Source organism: Oryx dammah, unplaced genomic scaffold, assembly GCF_014754425.2.
Source record: "Oryx dammah isolate SB20612 unplaced genomic scaffold, SCBI_Odam_1.1 HiC_scaffold_22, whole genome shotgun sequence".
NCBI classification, from domain to species: domain Eukaryota; kingdom Metazoa; phylum Chordata; class Mammalia; order Artiodactyla; family Bovidae; genus Oryx; species Oryx dammah.
This window is the reverse complement of record NW_024070206.1, coordinates 56275122-56298961: the sequence shown is the minus strand read 5'-3', so window position 1 is coordinate 56298961 and position 23840 is coordinate 56275122. Positions and strand designations below refer to the sequence as shown.

Here is a 23840-nt window from a genome sequence, read left to right as displayed (position 1 = left end):
CAGCCCCAAGGCCAGTTTGTTCCCGTATCTTTGAGGCCAGTTCTCGGAACTGCAGCAGCTTCTGTCATGGCTACAGGCTGGTCATCATGCCGTTAACATCTTCCACCCGGTGGGGATTTTAGTCTCTACAAGTCAGCTCACAGGAGATGGCTCAGAATAGAGTCTATGTCCCATGAAGAGGAACTAAAGGTCCTTGACTATGCTCAATGATGAAACCATTATATATGGTCTCCTTTGACTGTTTTCCTTCATTTCTGCATTTTCTCACTTCTCCGATTATGTTTTGCCTGAAGTTTTTCCACAGACAAAAGGCAGGCTGAGGACTGAGGTGGGGGGAGTACCACAGCATCCTGCTACATTTCTGATTCTCTCAGCACCCCGTGTTCATGCAGCGTTACTCACAGTAGCCAACACATGGAAACAACGTAAATGTCCTTCAACCAATGAATGGATACAGAAAATCAGGTATTTATACTCAAGGGAATATCATCCAGCCATAGAAAGAAAGAAATACTGCCACTTGTGACAAAATGGATGAATCTGGAGGACTTTATGCTAAAGGGAAATTAAGTCAGACAGAGAAAGACCAAACTATATGATATATGTGGAATCTTAAAAAAAAAAAACAGCAACAAAACAAAACTTATTTTATAGAAACAGAGAACAGAATGGTAGTTGTCAGGGGCTGGGGGGAGGAGGGAATGAGGGGATATAGGTCAAAGGGCACACATTTTCAGTTATAAGATGAGAAGGTTAGAGCATGAAATTATAGCACGGTGACTCTAGTTAATACATGGTACTGTATACTTAAAAGTTGCTGAAAATAGATCTTAAGCCTTCTCATCACATAAATGACAGAGGAATCTATGTTAACTATGGGAAGTGATGGATCTATTATCTTTATCATGGTTATCAGTCCTTCATGTATATGCATATGCAATCATCTCTTTAAATACATACAATTGTATTTGGCAATTATTCCTTTATAAATTTAAAATAAAAATAATGCATACATATTTATGTTTCAGTTCAGTTCAGTCGCTCAGTTGTGTCCGACTCCTTGCGACCCCATGTACTGCAGCACACCATGCCTCCCTGTCCATCACCAACTCCCGGAGTTCACTCAAACTCATGTCCATCGAGTTGGTGATGCCATCCAGCCATCTCATCCTCTGTCGTCCCCTTCTCCTCCTGCCCCCAATCCCTCACAGCATTAGAGTCTTTCCCAATGAGTCAACTCTTTGCATGAGGTGGCCAAAGTATTGGAGTTTCAGCTTTAGCATCAAGTATGTATATGGCTTCACATTCAATATTATGAAATATATAGTATATTCTATTGATCACATATTTATGTAGGATAAAATCATAAATATTATGCATTAAGTTAAATAAGCAAGAAAAGATGATATCACAAGCTAAAGATGGTTTTCAATGAAGGGTTCTACACAAAGAAAACAAATGTAAGGTCTGTTATAGATAAATACTGAGGACAAATGAAAGAAAGGGTTCTTAAATTTTCCTGGTCTCCCCCACTCCCCTTTTTTAACAATAAAATACTTTCCTCTTGGTCTGTATGTGACCATCTGTCTACTCCAGGGTGACTGTGGGTGTTAAACTACATGCTGCATCCTAGATAAAGAAAGCAGTGCGCTAACACATAACAGATGCTCAATCAACAACAGATATTTTTATTGTCCATGGGGACAATATGAGAGTAGAGAGTTTGCTGTTGTAATAGTAACAACTATAGTTACTAGTAGCATGGACATGAAAGACAAAAGGTAATCCCTGTGATAACCAGAAAGCATTTTCACTTTTAAATTTTAGTTATATTCTGCAAGTCTTTCTCAGCCTGTTTATAAGCTAAAATTCCATCACAAAGAGATAACCTAAATGTCTCCTTATAGATAGAACAATGATTTAGTAAGTGAAAAATAATGTTGATGTACCATTGGTAGATCAATCTGCTACTTTTCACAATTACTAACTTGCTTCTAAAAATAATCTCAAATTTAAATTTAAACCCAACTTGGTTTTTTTTCCCCAGTATAGAAGGATACTTACTGCTCTAATTCCATAATCAAATCAACTATATAGACTGAGGTTTATTTTTTTTATATAATTTAAGCATTTTTGTTACCACATAGCAAAAAGGTTTGGTTTTACTCCCCTCAAAGAGATTTGCATTTGCCAAACCAAATGCTTATAGCCTAACATTTAAGAATTGCTTAATAGAGTTGTTATTTAAAGATGTATGGATGTGTGAGGCATTGTTACTTAATTAGTATCTCCAAACTGGTCTAATTATCAGTCTAAGCTCACATTTCTTTCACAGACCTAGAGTCCTTTGCTACTTAGGTCTGCACACAAATCTATATTCTCTATGAGGGAAGGCTAGAGTTGTGCTTACTTTGACAACAAGATATTGTGAAATTGATGCAGTACTAGCATAAGAGAATAAGAGTTAACAATTTCCACTGTGCTTAACTCATAAAATAGTTACATGATATGGGGGCTCTGTAAATTGTTTCCTGACAAAGTCCAGTACATCTGACCAGCCTGTTGTTGAAGCAAAGTACTTCACTTTCAGAGAATATTCTTGGGAGGGTAATACATTGGGGGTTATTTTATTCTATTTTGTACGTTAAGTACAAACAGTTGGCTCAGAAGTTTTTTTCATCATATTTTACTACCATACTAAACATCTTTTCTCAGGTAATAAATAATATGCAATTTCGGTTTCTCTTTGCTTCCTTCGCATCTATTTTGGCTGCACTGATGTGAAGTAGTTTTATCTCCAGCGCTCAGGGATGAGACCCCGGCAGTTCTAATCAGGGAAGAGGAGCCCCGCCAGAGCCTATGGGAACCGAGGCCTTGAACACCCTCTACCTGCAAAGACCCATGTTATGGGCTGGAACCAGAACCCTGGCTGAATTCTTCAAACGACAGAGGGTTAGGCGTGAAGTCTGGAGGAATAAGACAGACTTCCATTCTGTTCTGAACTGCATTGGCCCACTTACAGTTTATTCCTGAACAGCCTATCAGCAAAGGCATACGAAGCAAGTCAGAGGACGGAGAATTTTTTTTTTTTTTAACGACATTTTTAGAGGTCGGGTTATAAAGAGAGTGTCCATTTAGATATTGTTTAAGGGCAGCATGGACTCCACAGCCCAGTGGTCCTGGCAAAGGTTATGAAGACAAAGATAAGCGACGATAACCTGACTGCGGCTTAAATCACCCTGGTAGAGTTGTTGGAACAGATGATCTGCCAAAGCAAGGTTGCGGCTCCACCTTCTCAGGGGCTGGGCATTGCAGGATGACCGGAGAGATCGATTCCTACCGCTACATTTTTGCAGAGGCCCGGGCTGCTTTGTGGGGGTCCAGGAAGAGCTCCGCATACCTCATCCTTGTCCCCACCGTCCCCGACCCCGCGGCAGGGAGGCCCCGGCGCCCATAGGTGGCGCCCCGCGTCCGTGCTTGCGCTTCTCGCCCGCCCGCGCTCAGGGCGCAGCTCCGAAACCCTACGCGTCTCCCCAGGTCGTTAGAGCTGAGAGCAGGGGTTTTAATAAAGAAGCGCGGGTGCCAGCGCGCGCCGACAGGTCCAGAGGAGCAGACACGGAAACCCAGGCGGAGACGCCTCTAATCCTTGCCCAGACCTGGCAGTTGCCACACTGGAGCTTCTAGAACCACAGCTTTTGCATCACTAAGATATTCCAAGATCTTTCTCTTCATCCCAGTCCTCATTTTTTCTTTTTCTTTTTTTCTTAAAGAAAACTGCTTTACGCATTAATTATGAAAGTGATCGCGCTATTCGGGATTAAGACTTGGAGGGGATTTGGAAAAGAAAAGCAACAATCGAAAAGAAGAGGAGCGGCCAGCGCTTTGGAGGTTGCCTAATAGACGTCTGGGAAGATTGCGCGCTGGGTGTTTGGGTGAGAGCGGGACCTGGCGGTGCGGGGTCGGCGGGGTGCGGGCGCAGGTGCCCAGTCTGGGAGGAGGCGGCGCGCGCGGGGGTGTGTGGAGGCGGGAGGAGCGGCTGGGACCGAGGGGGTCGGTGGAAAGAGGCAGCTGCGGGCACCCGGGCGGTGCGGACCTAGTGCGGGCGCCGGGCTGAGCGGACGCGGAAGGTACCGGTGCGGACCGCGGGGCGGTCGCGGGGTGGGGCGCGGCGCGGGGCTTGCGGGAGCAGGGCGCCGGCCGGTCCGGGGTGGGGCGCGGCGTGGGGCGCCGGCCGGCGCGGGAAAGCGGCGCGGCGCGGCGCGGCGGGGCGGGGCGGCTATTGGCCGCGCGCGGGGAGAAGGGTCGCGCTCGGTGTCTCCTCCCGCCAGCTCCGGCTCGTCTTCTCCAAGCAGAAAAACTTGGCGGACAGCGGAGCTCGCTCGTCATGGATGTTCCAGGTAACCCGACCCGACCTGCCCTCTGCGATCCGCGCGTTCCCCGCATCCGTGCGTCCGTTTCCACGAGGACGGTCGCGGGTCTGCGTCTGGGCGGGGAGAGCGGGAGAGCTGCTGGAAACCGTCCTGTTCAGGGGCTGAGGAGGGAGGCTGCCCGTGGAGAAACAACTTGTCTCTTCTTAGAAAGATTGTTTGGACAGCCGGAGGAGTTGTTCGGCGGCTGTGGGCGGCGAGCTGAGAGGTTTCTTTGCCTTTTTTTTTGTTTGTTTCTCGACTGGATATTGAAATGATCTGCCTAGTTTAGTGGGGGAAGATGGGGCCCGATGGGAAAGTGAGAACAGGCGCGTAAGTTGGCAGAAAGCGGCAAGGGCTGCCTCCTGGCCGGGAGAGGAGCCCCTGGAGTCTGGAAACAAAAGCTGCAGAGAAGCCGAGCTTGGGGTTCCCACCGCCGTAAACCTCCGGTCCTGCTCCAGAGAGGGGGATGCGAGGGGCTTCTCCGGAGCGGCTCGCAGCCGACAGCCGGGACGTGGGAAGCGGTTGCTTGGTTTTAGGATGTCCCTGTCTTTAGGGTTTTTGTTTTTGTTTTTTTTTTCTCCTGTCTTAATCCTATTATTCACCCTAAGGAGATTCCTGGGGACTTGTTCTTTGGGTGGAAAACGGCTAAGATCTTGTGTAAATGTATTGCTTAAAAAAAAAAAACAAAAAACTCTAGGTTGGAGAAATAGAGAATGGAAAGGAAAGCAGAGAAGAGAAAAAGGGGTTCTTGGTGTGGCTTAAAAAAATGCTGCTGAAAATAGAGCGGTTAAGGCTCAGTGGATTTTTCCGTTGCCTGCGTCTTGAGTCCCCCTCTCTGCCATGGGCTGAATGGGCCGGGGGTGGCGCGGAGCGCGTCCCTGAGGGTCCCCGACCTTGTCATTATTGATGAGGCCCTGCGGCATGGCGAGCCCCGGCCCCGACCGCACCCCCGGCGCGCGCCCCTCCCCCGGAGCCTCCAGGGTTGCCCGGGCCGGGGCGCCCGTCCTTTCTCGGGACCTGTTGTGCAAGTCGGGGAGAGGGTAGCAGTGCAAGGGGCCCAGAGGGTTGCCTCCGGGAGAGGCCCCGAGCGCCGCCTGGACTGCTCCCCGCACCTCCTTCCAACGCAGCTTCATCCCCCGTCTCGGGGTTTGGCTTCTCTGTCCTGACAGGTCCGCTGGCGCTCTCCTTCTAAGGACCACCCTGGCCTTGACCATCAGAGCGGGGGACCGAGGCCAGAGGAGGCTCGCCCTGGCCCCGCGCATTCGCGCGCGCCCTCCTGCTCTCCGCGCGCCCGCAGCCCGGATGCCGGCGCCCGGCCGGGGCCCCGGGGGGCCGCCGCAGACCATGCCCGAGCGCCGGGGGGCGCTGAGCGAGCCGGCCGGCTGCGGCTCGGGCCTGGGGGCGGCGCTGGCCCTGCTGCTGCTGCTGCTGCCCGCCGGCTGCCCGGTGAGGGCGCAGAACGACACGGAGCCCATCGTGCTGGAGGGCAAGTGCCTGGTGGTGTGCGACTCCAGCCCGTCTGCGGACGGCGCCGTCACCTCCTCGCTGGGCATCTCGGTGCGCTCCGGCAGTGCCAAGGTGGCCTTCTCCGCCACGCGGAGCACGAACCACGAGCCGTCCGAGATGAGCAACCGCACCATGACCATCTACTTCGATCAGGTCAGCGCGCGGACCTGCCCTCGCCTCCCGCCGGGCGCGTGGCTGGGTGGCCGGCTTCCCAGACGCGGAGCTCCGGGCTCTCCCCTCCCCTCTGCCCTGCCTTTCTCCCTTCTCCCGTGAGCTCTCCTTTTCACCCTGTCGCTGCTCAATAACTCATCAGCTCGGTTGGCACTCGGATGACCGATAGTCCTGTGGAGCTGGGCGTCCCGCTGAGCTAAGAGAGCTGATGGACATTTCCAAAGAGAAACTGGTTTTCGGTGGAGTTGGGGCCGTCCTTGGCGGGGGGGTGGGCTCCTGTCCCCCTCGTTGGCCACTAAGAGACTGAGTGCATTTAAACTCTCCTCGCTAACCCCCTGGGGGAGTGGAGGTTCTCCGAAGGTCTCAGCCCGGGCTCAGAGAAGTACCTACTGTTTATTTCGGAATGGATCCTAGAGAGAATGCTTAACTTCAAGAGAAATAAGTGGGGAAGAGTGTGGGGAAATAGCAGCCATGGTTGTACAGAAACAGAAGGAAACACAGTGTGATTATATAAAATGCGATCTGTGGCAAATGCAGTATATACAAAGCAACATGTAAACACAGCAGGTCGAAGGGCCGCTGATGTGATCAGGTCTTGGCAGTCCCTTCTCTGGGTCACTGCTGCCCAGGATTAAAGGTCCTCACCTTCCCCTCTCTCCCTACCTTGGTTTCTGTTGTTTTTCAGAAACAAACAGGAAACATTAGAGTGGTTTCCAAACTTTGCCTAATCATCCCATTCATTTGGCCACAACACCTCCCTCCTGGAGTTCCAGCCTCACTGAGCACACTTGTTTGAGTCCCTTTCTGTCTGTTAACCAGCTTGCTGACCTGGGTGAGGACCCAACTGCACAGACCAACACCTCATTTTATGCCAATGTCTTCATTTGCTTTAATCCCTGTTAAGGATTATGTATTTGAAATTTGGAGAGGTGTGTACAAAGGGATGTCTCTCTTTAATCTTTTTTTTTTTTAATGAGACATGCACGTATTTATTTTAATTATGTCCAAAAGCGACTGAACTGAACTGAAAGCAGACGGTGAATTAGTTTCCACAGTGTTTTTATAATACATCGTCCTTTCATTTGGGTGTTAAGAAAACTCTGTGATGTACATGGCGTAAGCAGTAGTAGGATTTTCATTTTATAGATGAGCCAGCTATGACAGGGCAGATGAAATGATGTCATGCACCAGTTAGGGAGGAATTGAAACCGGCTTTTCTGGGGCTGGTGGGTGTTCATTCCTCTACAGCAGGGCCTTGAATTTACCAGTTTCCTGAATTAGACGTGGAGGTGAGAGAGCTGAGGTCACTGAGTTGGGAGCAGCACCAAGGGCTTGGAGGAGGAGGCTTGGTTCTTTGAGACTTGTAAGGCAGATGGGACACAGCCTCAGAGGGAGGAGGACTTGTATCTTGAAGCTCCCCATCTTTAACAACAGCGCCTGAGTGTCTCTGAGCCCTGCAGTCAAAGAGGGGCTCAAGTGTGTTCAGAGCTCCTTGAAGAATTGATGTGGCTCCTTCCCCAGCCCTCCCAGCCTTCCCAGTGGCATGGCTCTGGGAGCCGGGAGCCCGCGTGTGATCCATCTGTAATGAGTGTGTAGGAAATAACAGCCAAGGGTATGGTTCGAATTTGTTTTTTGAACAGATGACAGGGTCTCTAATCTCGGGCTCTGCTGTTGTTGCGGGCTCTGTGTTTTAAAAAATGAGAACACGAGGCGGGGCCATTTCATGATTTTAACTGGGTTGTGCGTTTGTGGGTGAGGAGGAGTGGGGTCCAGACAGGGATGAACCTTGAACATTTGACAGGGAAATCTGTTCGTAAAGGGGGACCTTCTGCTCCAGTCACTCCCATCCATCTTTTATTGGAGAAATAGCATCTGGAGGGTCACGTGATCTCATGTCTCATGGCTCACTTTGTCATTGTTCTTGCACTTTGTGGAATTTGAGCTGAGGGTGTCAGGCTGCCTTTCTCTCCCCTCTCCGGGTGGTTACTGATGCTTCTGAGCATGAGGTCACAGCCCAGCTTAGGGACTAGACACCTCACATGGAAGAAAGTGAGGGGAGATGGGCACAGCCAGTGTTTGGACTGTGATCGTTCACCTAGCAGTGTTTATTGAACACCTACCTACTGTGTGCTGCCAGGGGCAGTGCCTGGGGCTGGGAGACAAAACCTCACACCATCCCTTCCCTCCAGAAGCACACAGAGCTCATCCCAAGCTTTATCTGATGGAATTTAACTCAGGTAATGGGCCTTTTACTTCACCACCCTTTCTCTTCCTGCTCAGGACAGAGCTCTGTTTTGGTCCAAGCTTCTCATTCAGGTCCCCAGAATCCCACAGACCTCGAACAGTCTCAGTTTACAGATCATCTACCTACCAGACTGTCTTTTGTGTTATCTTTCTTCCCCACCCCACAACAGCCGCAATGTGCAGCCATTGTTGTCAACACATAAATATATTACACTCTCCAGAGAGACAGCCTTCTGAAGGACCATCCATTAGGAAATCAGTTCCTGCTGCAGGATGTTTAATTGGGGGCTGCCTGCTTCCTGGGGGGTGAGGGGTACCGGGTCCCTGAGCACCTGCTGCTGGAAGTCCTGCAGCTCTTAAAGGGACCGCTGGGGGTGGTCTGTTGAGTCTGATAGAAACACACTGAGAGGGGCTTGCTATGTGTGTGCCCTATTCCTTCCTCTTTTCCAGGTCTTAGTAAATATTGGCAACCATTTTGATCTTGCCTCCAGTATATTTGTAGCCCCGAGAAAAGGGATATATAGCTTCAGCTTCCACGTGGTCAAAGTGTACAACAGACAGACCATCCAGGTGGGTCACTTGGACAGCTGGACCCTCCTGGCTTTGGACGAATAGTCACGCCTTCTATGGGGTCAGGGAGGGGGCCTGGCCGGGTTCTGGGAAACAGTTCAGTCCTCTGGGTCAGCTCCCCTGGACATGTGGCTCTGTGACCAGGGTAGGGGGTGGGTGAGACGAGAAGAAGCAGATGGGAGTGGGGTCCATTGTGATCGGCTGAGCTCTGCCCTCTGCCTTGTAGGTCAGTCTAATGCAGAACGGCTACCCGGTGATCTCGGCGTTCGCCGGAGACCAGGACGTCACCAGAGAAGCGGCCAGCAACGGCGTCCTGCTGCTGATGGAGAGAGAGGATAAAGTCCACCTCAAACTGGAGAGGGGCAACCTTATGGGGGGCTGGAAGTACTCTACGTTCTCGGGCTTCTTGGTTTTCCCACTATAAATGCAGAGCCTCCCCTGGACAGTGGGGACACGGCTGTCTGGACCCAGGAACCCACCCTTCCCAACCCCCCAAACTTGCTGGAACAGGACAACTTGTTTCCATCCTCCTCCATCGGACTGTGGTGACAGAAGAGCGGCTTCCTTCGGAACCTCCAGCATTTTCTCTGAATATTGACCATTCCTCGGCGACCCGGCCCCTAATGAGTTTTAGACGACATGGTCTTAAGGAGAAATGAAAGATCGATCTGAGCAATTTGTACCTGTGATTGTAAAGTCAATACGGGATTTCATTGTCGGGACCATTGACTTTTCCTCTGTTGTTTGTACGTGGTATTGTTAGCCCCGTGGGAGGGGTGCCGCAGACCCCGGGATGGATCACAGGCTGCTGGCTGGGCTCAAAGCAAGAGCCCCACCACTCACTGCCCATACGACAGCCCTTGAAACGTGTTCTCTGTGTGTCTGTTCAGCCTTAAGAAAAAGAATGGCTTCACTTTAATGCTGTATTTCCCCCACCCCGGGGTGGATGGGAGTCCTCGGGAGGGGGAAGGGGACATTGTATCAAGAAGTGCTTTATCTGGAGAAGCAAATTTTGCACGATTGGACTGCAGCTTTTGTTTTGTATTGTTTGTGTATGTGTGTGTGCGGGTTTTCTTTCCCCCATCCCCCCCAAGAAGCTTTACTTTTCTTCACACACACAGCTCCTCCTCCTCACCCCTGCTTTTATCTTTTGTGCAGGGGTGGGGAGAGAAAAATGTGTGTTGGATTTCTGGAGGAGACCAAACAACACAAAACAAAAAAAAAATAACTGTGTATTTTGGATGAGACCAAACGGAAGGTAGAGCAAAGTGAAAATGACAGACGGACATTTCTGCTTATTCTTTAAAAGAGACTCTCTCAGAGACACTTTTGGAAGTACCAACCTGGATTTTTTTTTTTTTTTTTTTTATGTTTTGGAATACTTTTAAGAGACGGATGTTGCTGGGTGGCCTGAATCATGTCAGATGAGAACGGAAGCTGTGATGACCAAGTTCCCAATCACGTGGTCTCTTTGCCGAGCGCAACTGGGTCTTCCTGGCAGCGTGTTTTTGCCCCTTTGGATCCACGTCCGGGTGAGCACACCACGGTCAGGTGCCTCAGAGTCAACGGGACCAACTAGTTCTTCCCCCTCGGGATCCTCTTCTGATCTGCCCAGGCAGAGGGTGTAGGCACTCTCCGCGAGCACCTGGCGGGGAAGCGGCATGAAAATCGCAGTGGTTGAAGGTTACTGGCAGAGGCTCCCTAGAAGCAGTTTCCCAAATTCTCGTTGTTTGGCACCTGATACAACAATATTATTTAAACACAGCTGAGAGTTGACGGGTGCAGGATTCCTTCGCCAAGGAAATGGCACTGATCCCAAAGCAATCAAAGAAGAGACCTCAAACCGGATGTTAATTTGTCCTTTGTGTAACAATGTAACCAAAATATTGATGATAAAAAGTCATAATTTAAGATTCCAAATAAATGGGTTTGATGTCTGGCTTGCTCTCTCCCTCCAGCTCAACCTCCCAACTCTCAAAATGCGTGTAAGGAAAGGCCAAGGTTCAGGAGCATGGGGAATCAAACCCATACTGTTTACAGTTTAGAAAATACACAGAAGAACACACACTAACTTATGTGTATCTTGCTGGGGTCCAGATGGATAGTGCATCCTTAAATATCTATTTTTCACACAGAAAGGTTTAGGGGGAGGCATTAAGTGACAAGGGGTTCCTTGGTGGCTCAGATGCTAAAGAATCCGCCTGCAGCGTGAGAGACCAGGGATCCATCCCTGGCTTGGGAAGATCCCCTGGAGAAGGGAATGGCAACCCACTCCACTCCAGTAGTACTGCCTGGAGAATTTCATGGATGGAGGAGCCTGGCAGACTACAGTCCATGGGGTTGGAAAGAGTTGGACACAACTGAGTGACTAACACTTTCAGTATCTAACAGTATTAGGTGAAAAAGACAGCATTAAAAAGATGTTATGGATATCAATCTGCTTCTATCACATTTATTTTTTTTTCTATCACATTTAATCTTCAGTGTAGTACATGGTCCAATCCAATATTTCAATCAGAGAGCACAGGTATACAAGAAACTCATTTGAAGATTGCATCAGTTGTTTGTAAGATATGGATGAAGGTGGGATTCATTTTCAAATAAGAATGCAATGGGGACTTTATACATGAAAAAATACAGTTGGGCTAGCCATAACTGAAGAAAGAATATAACAGGATGCAGAATTTGATTTGAATAAAAATGCTGTTACATTGTGTAAGGTTAAAAACAACAAAAAACATCAACTAAAAAGCATTTGGGGTATTTTGGCTCTTTGAATAGAAGACGTAATTCTGACCAGAGCATTGTTTATTAATGCTGGTAATACACACAGCAGGATGGTAGCAAAGATTTTCCTCTGTTTTCTTGCCCTCAGTTATTTAGCCCTCTTTCCTTCATTTCCTAACCTTCTGTTCAGTTTTAAACAAAGAGCAGACAGCCCTCAGTAGGAGACAGCACACTGCTACAGCACGTCAGAGACTGAAATATATACGAGGAGTTGTTATTTTTATTGCTTACTAATTTGTAATAGACATTTCCTCATAGTTATAAATTTATTATAGGTTGTCATTTGGGTATACTGCCTAATAAATAAGTTATTAAATTGATCTGTCTAAAAATAAGTATATTTCAGGAGTTGATTTTATATTAGGAAGGAAAGCTTTACTGTTTTTTTTTGTTTGCTTTGTTTTGTTTTGAGATGGATGCCAAAAGCTACATTAGGAAGAAGCCAGGGCATTAGAGTTTCTGAAGGTGTTGATCATCTGCTGCTCCTGCCAAGTTTGTGTTTGGCTGAGGAATGTTGAGGGACATGAAGTTCCTGTGTATAGTCTACAAAAACATGTAGGTTAGATCACAATTTGAAATGTATCTTTAATTGGAAAAAAGGGATGTCTATAATATTTGCAGCCTGATTTGAGCCACCCCATCTCTGAGCTGGTTTTCCTATCTGGAGAGTGAAGTCATCACCTCTGCACCCTCTCCCCTCCCCCCAAGGTTATGTGAGGATCAGAAAGAAATGTCACAACCATAGGGGACCATGATAGAAAGAGGTATGAGACTGGAGGGAGGGTGTTTCTGGTAAGTCAGATTTTCCAACATGCAATTTATGAAAAGTATATATAAAATGAACACTCAACAGGAGGACACTTGAATATGAGAAATTTCCATATTCTCAAGAGCCTTTTAAAATTACAGCACTATATTGAAGTCTAATTTGATTTTTTAAAAGGATGACAATAGGAGCATATTAAAATCTATACATTTTCATATTAATTTCAGTTCTTAGTTATGCCATTTATCTTTTGTGGCTCAAGCCAAACTTTCTGTTCAAATATGTAGTCAATATTTTATACAAATATACAATTAACATTTTAACACAAGTAAAAAATGAAGTTCCAGTATTACTACATTATAATAAGTTACTCTAGTTGATAAATGTTAATGCTCTTAAACTGTAAATGTTTTTTAAGACAATACTATTTTTTAACTTAAATTCTAATTTGAAATAGAATTCTGAAGATTCAACTTTAGGGCCTGAGAAACTGTTTAATATCTGTACTTCCTTAGCTTTAGCTGCATTCTTAGATTTTTGTAATATATATTAATGTATAATGAGATTATTTCCATTTTTAAAGGTTGTACTTACTGTAGGTGCCCAGAGTAAAAGTGATACAAACATTGACTATTAGCACGAAAGCTCATGGGATCCTGTAGAGATTACATAGATTTACTTGTTTGGAAAAAATATTTTAAGCAAAATCTCGTTATTTCATGCATCAGAAGAGTTAGAAAACATATACAAAGCAAACCAAATCTTTGAATCCTTATTTTGTTTGTAATGTTTCCTTGAAAATCACCTTATCAAGGAAATCGTTATCAATTCACACATATAGTAACTATTATATGTATATGGTTTGCCTGTAAATACATGAATGTATACAGCTGATATTTAGTATAGTGATATAAAATAAACTACATACATTGGCTACATTTTACTGGAATCTAGACATATGTGAGTGAAAATTTGATGAATCACTTTATACAAGCCAAACAAAAACATGGATTGTTCCAGCATGCCTCATGTACCAAAAGAGCTAAGAGTGTTCTGTCAATTTGTGACCCCATAATTTTGCAGTCTTTTATAAGGAAATAAATATTGCAATAAGATAATGTTGCTGTAAATAAATAGTTAATGTTTATATTTCTACAGGGTAGGAAGCATATAACAATCTACTGCATAGCTGCACTAGAATGAAAGGCTCTATTACATTATATTTTAGGTGGTGTAAATAAATTATGGAACTCCTAGACGCAAGTTATGCTGAATCACTCTAAAGGCTTTACTGTGCACTCTGTGAAATCATTTGTAAAAAATGTGAAACTAGATTAACCACAGAACTATGATGAGTTTTTGTCCTTTTGCCTTGCTTATGTAGGAGTTTACTTGTCATTGGGACTTTATTTCTAAAGCTAGCACTTTGCTAACTAAAATGGGATATTACACACACTAAAATTTAAGATCAGAGCCTATAAATTCTCATGAGATTCTTAAAATTAATTTTCTTGACATTTAAGGAGCAAGCACTGAAGTGAGTTAAAATACAATTTCCACTTTGGTTTTATGGTTTTTCAATTTTTGATTCTTTTTTGATTGATAACATTCTGAAGATATTAACAGATGATGGTCACATGTCACCTGTCAAATCTGTTTATGTATTTGCCTAGATTTTTAAAGCATAATTTTCACAGATTGATTTCACGAAAAGTATGTTTATTGCTTTTGCAATGGAGGGCTACAATTAACTCAATTTAGATATTTTAACAGTCTATATGTTACACAGCTGTCCCTGATGTGGTTGGTAAGATTCAGCCTTCACATACCCCCTGGAAAAAAGGAAAACAATAGTCTTCTCAAAATTCCTTTAAACCCAATGAATGTGATCTTTTGAAAAAATGATATGTATATGTCTGTATAATAACATTATACCAGAACATGACTTCTAAGTAAATGAGCTTTCCTTCCATTCCCAAACCCAGTAGGGTAACTTGAAATTTGTAAGGGCAGAAGCCACGTGGTTTTACCTCCTACAGATAATAGGAGCTCTGTTTTATCTTCCTAAGTGGATTTTGCTGTGGGTTTCCATCACCAGAATCACTTCAGTGTCTATAGCATCATAAATCATCATCTTCATCAGCTCGCCCACATACACTCTTTGTGTAGGGTAAATGAGCTCCTTGACAACTTAATTTGGAAAAGAAATCTTCATTCCCTTTTCTTAATGCCTACAGCAGGACTCCCCAGGGTCAGAATGCCGCTTTGCACTGGCTCAATCAGAACAGGATGGAAGCTACTTTTTAATGAGCCACTCCAGTCTTGCAACCTGACTAGCACTGCCTTAACGTGGAATATTGTTCCTTCACATTCTTCAGGAACATCGATTTCTAAATTCATTTTAGGTGGTGGAAAAAAATTCCTTGTTGTTGAATGTTTGCATATTTGCAGGATTTGAGTATTTTGTCTAAGTATTATCTCATTCATTTGAAAATAATTATATCAATCACTTGAGCATTCCAGGTGACTCAGACGGTAAAGAATCCACCTGTCAATTCAGGAGATCTGGGTTCAATACCTGGGTGGAGAAGATGCGTTGGAGAAGGGAGTGTCTACCCACACCAGTATTCTTGCCTGGATAATCCCATGGACAGAGTCTGGCAGGCTATGGTTCATGGGGTCACAAATAGTCAAACATGACGGAGTGACTAAGCACACGTGTATCAATCTGTTACTATTTCAAGTCCAGTGGGATACAGAGCATTCTCATATCTCCTTGGTTTTGTATTATAAAGAGCATTTATTGTGATTCTAGTGCATTGTTGTTACAGAACTGACTCGAGAATAATGTCTAAAGTAGAACTAAATCAACTGAAAAATTTGGGCAAATTCTCCTTATTACTAAAGGTCCTCATTTGCCATATTTTTACATGGATCTTGAAGATTCCTACCAGTTTTAAAATTAGCATTAGAATTAATATTTATCTCTGAATCACTTTTTTTCCCACAGTTATATAACTGGGACTTCCCTGATGGCTCAACTGGTAAGGAATCTATCTGCAATGCGGGAGACCTGGGTTCGATCCCTGGGTCAAGAAGATCCCCTGGAGAAGGGAACGGCTACCCACTCCAGTATTCTGGCCTGGAGAATTCCATGAACTGTATAGTCCATGGAGTCACAAAGAGTTGGGCACTATAGTCCTGTATGATCTAGTCATATAACTACTAGATCATAGAAGTATCCTTCCAGAGAGAAGTTTATCACTGAACAACAAATTTAGTCATGACAATGTGATGCTGTCTTTTTTCATGTTGCCAAGCATGACAAGGTGTCATAGCATAGTTTTATTCTGGAATTGTAAACTGTCAGTGGAGAAAGCAATTATATTTCTTTTAAAAAAATGATTGATTCTTTTGGGAACAGGATGTAGATATTTCTTTTTCATTCCAAAATATTTTCAGATTGCTGCCTAGGGGCCAGTGGGCTTAGAGATAATGACAGAAAAATAAAGGCACAGTCAGGGTGTGCCAAGAGCTGCTAGCCTTTGTTGGAAATAGTGTTCACAACTAGCCTGAAGGAGATCCAGTTAAACTGATGGTGAGGGGGCGGGCTGGGGTGGGTGTGAGAGCGACCTTGGAAACGGGAATACGTATTTACTAAAGTTAATAATGTAATTTACATTTTTCACACATGAAGCAGAGAATGTGAGTTTGGCATGGACACTGAATGCTGAGCATCAGTTGATCTCCCAGCCACTACCTTGCCTCCCTCGGTGAACATAGTTGGATATTTGGCCAACTGATGGCAGTCTAGCGCTCATGAACTAACCTTGGAGGTATTAAAGTGGCACAGACCAGATGCAAGAAATTTCCATTGTCTTAGCACATGAAGATTAAATTTGCATAACCCTTTGTACAGTTATATTTCTGCTTTCCTCACGTAGAGAATTTATTGGGGAACTGGCATCGAGGATGACTCAAATCCTCAGAAGACAGAGCTAAAGCAGGATACGAGCAAGGCATGATGTGAAGTTCTTCTTAAGGAGACTGGATGGGGGACCTAGTGCTTTGGCATGTTTACAAGATACTAACTTAACAAATAAAGATCTAACAAGAAGAAACAAAAGATAAATGTAAGACCAAATGGCACCGGTGAAAACATAAGATTCTGTATGTTTTATTTCTGCAAAGAGACACATAAGTGTGTCCCTGTGTGTGTGAAGATTGAAATATTTATAGTCCAAACTTCCCTGCTATCAGAATGCCTTCCCAGTGCCTCTAGCTATGCCATCCATGAAAACTCACTTCCATATAAGAGGAAGGTGATACACTCGGGTACCTCTGTCTGGGTTCGTAGAGTCATTTCTACTAACTTCTTACCTCAATCACTTGGTCTGTATTTCATACTTTATTTCTTGTCTTCAATCTTTCGGATCTATTTCACCAGAAGGTAGAAATTACATCTGGTCTCCCTGACAGACAGAGATTGAGAACTGTTGAGAATAATTAAGCCATCTGGTGCTATAAATCCAACAGAAAGTTATGATCAGTGGATCATGGCCTAATCTGCTATTCATCCATTGCATCTAAATTACCTTGGCACACAAGAATGATGAGGAGCTGGATTTTTAAAGGAAATGGCCGCATCTTCCCTAGTCATTAGCAGGCAAAGGCATGCAGGCATCAGACTGTGATAATTAGAGAAGACCTATTTTCCCCAAAGGCCTATTGCTTTCAATACTTCATTTTCTCTTTAAAAAAAAAACTAAAAATGTACTGCACCAAACAGTGATTACTTAAGATTCTTACCTATACCTAAGCATGTTTATGAGAAGAAATTATTTACTAAAATAAACTTTTCATCTTAATGGAAACTTGAAAGGAACCTAAATGTATTTTGTTATATTATCCTGCAAAATTGCAGAAACATTTGTTTCAGGAAAAACTCCCCAATAGATGGTGCTGCTGCTGTGATCTGAAACACTGAATAATTAGTATGCAAAAAAGCTCCAGAGAGAGGCCTCTGGGAATTCCCTTACATCAAGTTATGGAAAGATAAAAATGTGGCTTTATTTGTGCTAAATGCCCATCGACATAATGGTGTAGTCTGAAAACTTCAAAAAGATTCCTTGGTGTTTTGAGGTCAAGAAAATACTTCTGAGGTCCATTGTTCATGTCTCAAATGTCTTTGGAACATAACCACAAAAAAATTGAGTATACAAGAGGATGAGCTGATGGCCTTCCAAGTTTCTTTCCCCATCATGTTTCAAGGGTCTATTAGTTACTTACATAATATGAAGATTATAATACAAATGAAAAAATGGAGTCCTTCTTTCAGATTTAAGGGAAAAACTGCAGAAACTGTATTGGCAGAATGATGTCATCACTGCTGTTAGTGATAATCCTTAGTGCTAACTCTTTGCATGTGTGAGGCACTGTGCTGAGTACTCTGTGATTATCTTTCCATTTCATCATTATGATAACCCTACAAAGTAGACACTCTTATTACCTTTTTAGAGATGATGAGAATATCATTTAAAGCAATTAGATGATGTGGTCAAGGTCTCATAGCAAATGAATCGCAGAGGCAGGATTTCAATCTTGAACTTTCTGACTTCATAACCTATTCTCTAAACTTTGAATTTATTATGCATTTCAGGACGAGAGCTAAAGTGTGAAAATCAATTTGTTAAATAAGAACTCTATGTACACCATGATTAATCATAAGTGTTTCCATCACAGTTATTTCAGTAAAATGCATTGGTTTTTTTAAAAAGACAATTTAGATTTACACTCTGCAAAAAAACGGCTTTATTTTAATCATAAGGAAATATTGCAACAGCTTCTATAAAATGGACTGATTCTTATATCAGAAATACCCAGGTTTGGACTCTTGTGATGTTGAGTCATCATTTCCAGGCAGAAAATGATAATGGAAACATTTTTTTTTTCCTTTTTCTTGTCAGAACACTTTGTAAAGATCAACATAAAACACTCAGACATATAAATACAAATGGCTCATTTTCCCAACAAGATTGTATATTTTATAAAGGACACAGGTCACTCTCCCAGGAATTGTAGAGTAAAAAGTGAGAAATCGAGCACAAGAAGAAAATAAGCCATACTCGTATTGAGCAATTGGCCCTAAAGTTGTTTATGGGGCTTAAGCTTAACCTCTGGTTGAAGAAATATCTTAGAAACTGAAGTTAGGGAGTTCCTTAGGAGATTATATTTCTTGCCTGGAAAGCATAATTAACAAAGTTAAAACTAGTTAAACAAACTTAAGGGAGATTTTTAGAAATGGTTTTCCATCCATTTGGTTGGATTGAATGCACTTGCTGCATCGTGATGGGGGCTTCCATGGTGGCTCAGCAGTAAAGGACCCACCTGCTAATGCAGGAGACACAGGTTTGATCCCTGGATGGGGAAGACCCCCTGGAGGAGGAGATGGCAACCCACTACAAAATTCTTGCCTAGAGAATCCCATGGACAGAGGAGCCTGGTGGGCTACAGTCCACAGGGTCACAAAGAGTCGGACACGACTGAGTGACTAAACCTGGATTATAGGGTTCCCAGCCCTACAGATGAGTAAGGAAGGCCACCTTTTGGCAGGCCCAGGAAACTCAGGCTACCTTGGGGGCCTCAAGAAGAGAGGAATTCACCTAAATCTATAAACCCCACAAGAGAAGCCAGATGGTGAGGTCTTGAGTAAGTGTGTTAGCCAAGAGAGGCTTTGAAAAGTCTCATCTGTGATTCCTTATGCAAAGTACCAGCAAAGCAAACTTAAAAATCCTATGAGGTCAGTTACCATACTTCCACTTACGTAAAAAAATCATGCCAGGGTTGATGATGACTGGTTTACTTCATTAACTTTGGTTATCTCTGTCCCAAAAGAGGGATGACTACCGAGAATGGAGGAAGGGCTTGGTGACTCATGGTGAGAGGTTTTGTATTTAGATGACAAGCAAAATAATGGTATCTGGTACAGGATTTGGGGAAACAGGAATGCAGTTTGATTTATACCATGGTAAAATTTATTATTTTTAATGAAATCTTCTGCACTTCAAATGTATTTAAGTGCCAATTTGTAAAAAGAGGTATCTCTTATAGGTGACAAATTCATTTATAATGTAACTTGGGGAGTTAAGGATGGGGTGCTTTATTTGTTTTTCTCCATGAAGCATTCCAAATGAACAAATGTCATCTGTCAAGACTGGTTCATTTCAAATTAATATGTATGGTTAGTGGGTGTTGTTATTTTGCATGTAACAGAACAGTCCTTTAGATTCAAAACACAAAACTGAGTCTGTTGCAATGATGATTTAATATTCCTTCTCAAATCTAGTTTGGTGCTTGATTCACAGATATATGGTGCTAATTGTGATCCCTGATCTTGGAACTAGGAAATGATATAGTATCATGCCATATATTTCCAGGAATTCCCCAAGAAGATATGGACACATGTGGAGAACATAGTTAATTTTCAACATTTTTTATATCTTAACTGTAATGGTAATGTTGTAGTTTTCATCTGTGTTTTTCAGATTCTAAAGCTGCTTCAGATTCTATCACAAAAGTGTTAAAATAAAAACAGTGTTAACTGGGAAGTTTGTGGGTTTTTATGGCTTCATTGACTTCTATATTGAAATTCAGAAGGAAATTAATATCACTAATGAAAATGACTAGCACCGAATGAAAGCTAACCATGTACCACGTGCCATTCTAAATGTTTAAGCCATATTGCCCCGTGTTTTAAGCCAGGTACCCTCATTTTCTGGAGGCTATTGCAGAGAAAAACCAGATCACAGAGCTTAGTCAGCTTGTTGCTGGTTCCACTGCTGGTCATCCTGGCCAAGGTCTGAGTCCACACAGACTGGATTGGGATCCATAAAGTTAGGGCTAGCATTATGGCATCATTCCCTGTTAGGAGCTAGCCTCAGAAAATGTCAATAAGAGCTGAGAGCTTCTTTCTCTAATTGCCTCTTGTGGTCAGATGCCTATGTTGCAAAAGTTTTCCTTTTCACTCCATACATCAATTATGTATTACTTTTGGAAGTTAAATATATCTGAAATTAAAATTAATTTATAAATTTAATAATACTTTTTTGGCCAAGTATAATACACCAAATTAAATCCCAGCACTGAAGTGCTTATTTGGATGACTTAATATATTTGCCAACCAGACTCGGATTGTTTATTCCAAAAGCCAATAGTAGCCCTGGAGATGCTACACAGGGCAAGGATAAGGGGGAACTTTGGCCACCTGATGCGAAGAGCTGACTTGTTGGAAAAGACCCTGATGCTGGGAAAGACTGAGGGCAGGAGGAGTATGGAGCAGCAGAGGATGAGATGGTTGGATGGCATCACTAACTCAATGGACATGAGTTTGAGCAGAGTCCAGGAGATGGTGAAGGACAGGGAAGCCTGGTATGCTGCCGTGCATGGAGTCACAAAGAGTCGAACATGACTTAGAGACTGAACCACAACAACAAAGGGGAAATATACTGGAAACGAAGTAAACTATTTAGCGTGTGTGACAGAGCAGGTGTGACTTTATAGACAGCAGTAACCAGATTAAACAGGAATAACCAGACCAGATGGGAAAGACATTTCAAGTGCTTGGTCAAGAAAAAGGTCATGCATTTCTAAAGTAATGAATGTTAGTGCTTCTCTGACTCTGACTTGTATTCATACCATGCCAATTGGATCTCCCTGGTGGCTCAGACAGTAAAGTGTCTGTCTACAATGCAGGAGACCTGGGTTCGATCCCTGGGTTGGGAAGATTCCCTGGAGAAGGAAATGGCAACCCACTCCAGTACTCTTGCCTAGAAAATCCCATGGGTGGAGGATCCTGGTGTCCATGGGGTTGCAAAGAGTTGGACACGACTGAGAGACTTCACTTTCTTTCTTTCTTCACTTTATCATTCTGGAAAAGTCTTCAAATTCAAGGTGTGGCACTGAGAACTGCCATTCTCCTTATTTTGAGAAAGTGGCTCATTATATTCATGAACCTGATACAGCCTTACATAACAGCAACTAGGTTTTGGTTAACTTCACAGCAGGCTGAGACCTATTAGCTCAAAAGCCTACAAACTTCAAATTCCCATCTTTACATGTTAAATTGTTTTCAAACCAGCCTAAATGAGCAGTTTTTTGACCACTCTGTGCCTATTTGTATGTCCTATGAATGCCCCAGCTTCTGCTGGTGTTGATAAGACAGTCTTGTGGTATAGGGGTCAAGCAGCTACTGCCCTTCAGAGCTCTCGAAGCAGAAACTCCCTGCTGTGCTGCAAGGACACCTTGACTGAAGCCCAGTCTCTGAGCCCCAGCACCCCAGAAGTTTCCTTGCCCACCCTCATCCCCCTCTGGAAGGTGTCCCTCTGGCTATAAGCCTCTGCACAGGCTTGTGCTAAGAGGGACTTCCTCCTCTCTTGCAACTGGATTATTGATGTTGCTATTTAGCCACTAAGTCGCGTCCAACTCGTTTGCAGCCCCATGGACTGTAGCCTGCTAAGATTCTCTGTCCATGGGATTTCCAGGCAAGAATACTGGAGTGGATTATCATTTCCTTCTTCAGAGGATCTTCCTGATCCAGGGGTTAAAGCTGGGTCTCTTGCATTGGGAAGCAGATTCTTTACCACTGAGCCACCTGGGAAGCCCTGAAACCTGATTACGTACCACCTAATAAACTTGTGTGTTACTGCATCTCTTGGTCATGTCCTCTCCTTTGTCAGCCTCCAAAGGCTTCTTCTTCCCCACTGTGACTCAAGTCCTAAAGATGGGGGGGTCACTTGGGCAGGTACCAGGAGCCAGCGTGAGGAACTCCGCCCATGGCAAAGGTCATGGGGAAGGAGGCTTCGGCATATGCAAAGGCGGGATTGAGCCTCAGGAAACCCCTTGTTCCCGAGCATCTACCCCCAAAACCAGAGTCTGCCTACTTTACTTATGCTCTCACCTACATCTCTGACTTTATGGGGTGCTCTCCCCCATCACCATTTCTCTCGGAGAAGGAGTTAACTTGCAGCTCCAGTTAATAAAAATTCCTGGGCATGACAAGAGTGTTTCAACTTACAAACTCCTCTGAAGTTTCTCTAGCCTGCCTGAGCGGGTTCGTCTGGCCACATGTGATTGTTTACAGCCTCCCAACCATGAAAGGCACGAGATGCTTTAAACTTCCTATATACAGACTCTTTTGAGAAGTTAGATAATTATGAGTATAGTATAGTGGGTTGATTAGAAATTATATTGGTGAAGGGTTTTTCATTTGTTGAGCCAATATTTGCTGCTAAATCTCCATATTCCCTGCCCTTATAATGAATATAACTAGCATATAGGAGAAATAAGTATTAACCTTTAAGATTAATCATGTTAAACCTTAGGCTAAGTAAATTCCTTTTCTTGATTGTAACCTACTACACCCTCACCCTATAGGAATGCAACTTTATTTGGAGGGTGGTGCCTGGTTTAAGAAAAAATCACCCCTGGAAAAAATAAGTTTTCTGGTTGACTGACCATTATCAGAAAGGGCCATAAAATGTCAGCAGGCCTCATGGCCAGAAGATGATGTAAAACCCCTAAGACCTTTGTATAATTTTATATGAAGCACCTGATTTTGACAAGGGTCAGGTCTGCTGACCCCACGTGACTCTGTATTCATCCCTATGTATAACAAAAAGTATATAAGCAAACCCGAAAAAAAAGAAAAGGGATCAGTTTCTAGAAAGACTGATTCCCCCGTGTTATTCTTTCTTTCCCCTTCTGGCTGAATTCCCATCTGGAACGTGGGTACTCACCAAGCCTGGGCTTCTAAGATCGGACTGGGGAGGCCTCAGTGCCTCCTCTCCTTTGGGAGAACAGAAAGACGCCTGTGACCTACGTAGGTGGTGCAAATTCCTTGTCTTGGAGTTTTATTGGTATTCCACATAAACCAAGTTATTTAGCATCCTTTTCTCCACTAATATTTCCTACTACACTATCCTTTTCTAATTTCTCTTTATATCTGTAATTAAATAAGTTTTTTCCTAGGACGCCGATTCCGTCTCCCCTTCAAATTACCCTGGATCCACTGGGGCTGGACCCTGGCAGGCAGGAGTAACTATACTTCTTGGGTTCTGCCTGACTGCAATCAAGAGTCCCAGTTATGATCAATCATCAGGATGTTTTTATTTGTCTTAAATTTAATCTGAAAAATTTCTTGGAGTAACTGGTAAACTGGGACAAGGAATCTTTTCATCACCAGATTTCTGGAAGTCCACTTGAAAATAAGCTCCACCCACCTCTCTTAAAAAAAAAAAAGAAAAAACAAACAACTGATTTGGGTAAGAAGGAAGCTCATGTGTAAGATATTACTGAGTCTCTCTGCTCACCACACAACAGGCTCACGAATC

The 23840-nt window shown here is 43.8% G+C and overlaps 1 protein-coding gene and 1 long non-coding RNA gene across 3 annotated transcripts; both read left to right on the top strand.

The window, feature by feature from the left end:
- The first annotated feature begins 2595 nt into the window (after window positions 1-2595).
- Window positions 2596-5689, top strand: LOC120880932. Of its 2 annotated transcripts, XR_005725159.1 has the most exons (4): window positions 2596-3278; window positions 3771-3932; window positions 4353-4397; window positions 5579-5689. It is a non-coding gene; the product is annotated as an uncharacterized LOC120880932 (long non-coding RNA). The 2 variants fall into 2 exon arrangements; XR_005725158.1 differs by lacking the exon at window positions 2596-3278 and having other exon boundaries at window positions 3558-3932.
- A 22-nt stretch (window positions 5690-5711) lies between these two features.
- Window positions 5712-10840, top strand: CBLN2 (cerebellin 2 precursor). Its single transcript, XM_040264351.1, has 3 exons — window positions 5712-6068; window positions 8781-8900; window positions 9127-10840. Exons 1-3 carry the CDS (start codon window positions 5712-5714, stop codon window positions 9322-9324), a joined length of 675 nt encoding a protein of 224 aa, XP_040120285.1. The 3' UTR covers window positions 9325-10840.
- Window positions 10841-23840: the final 13000 nt, after the last annotated feature.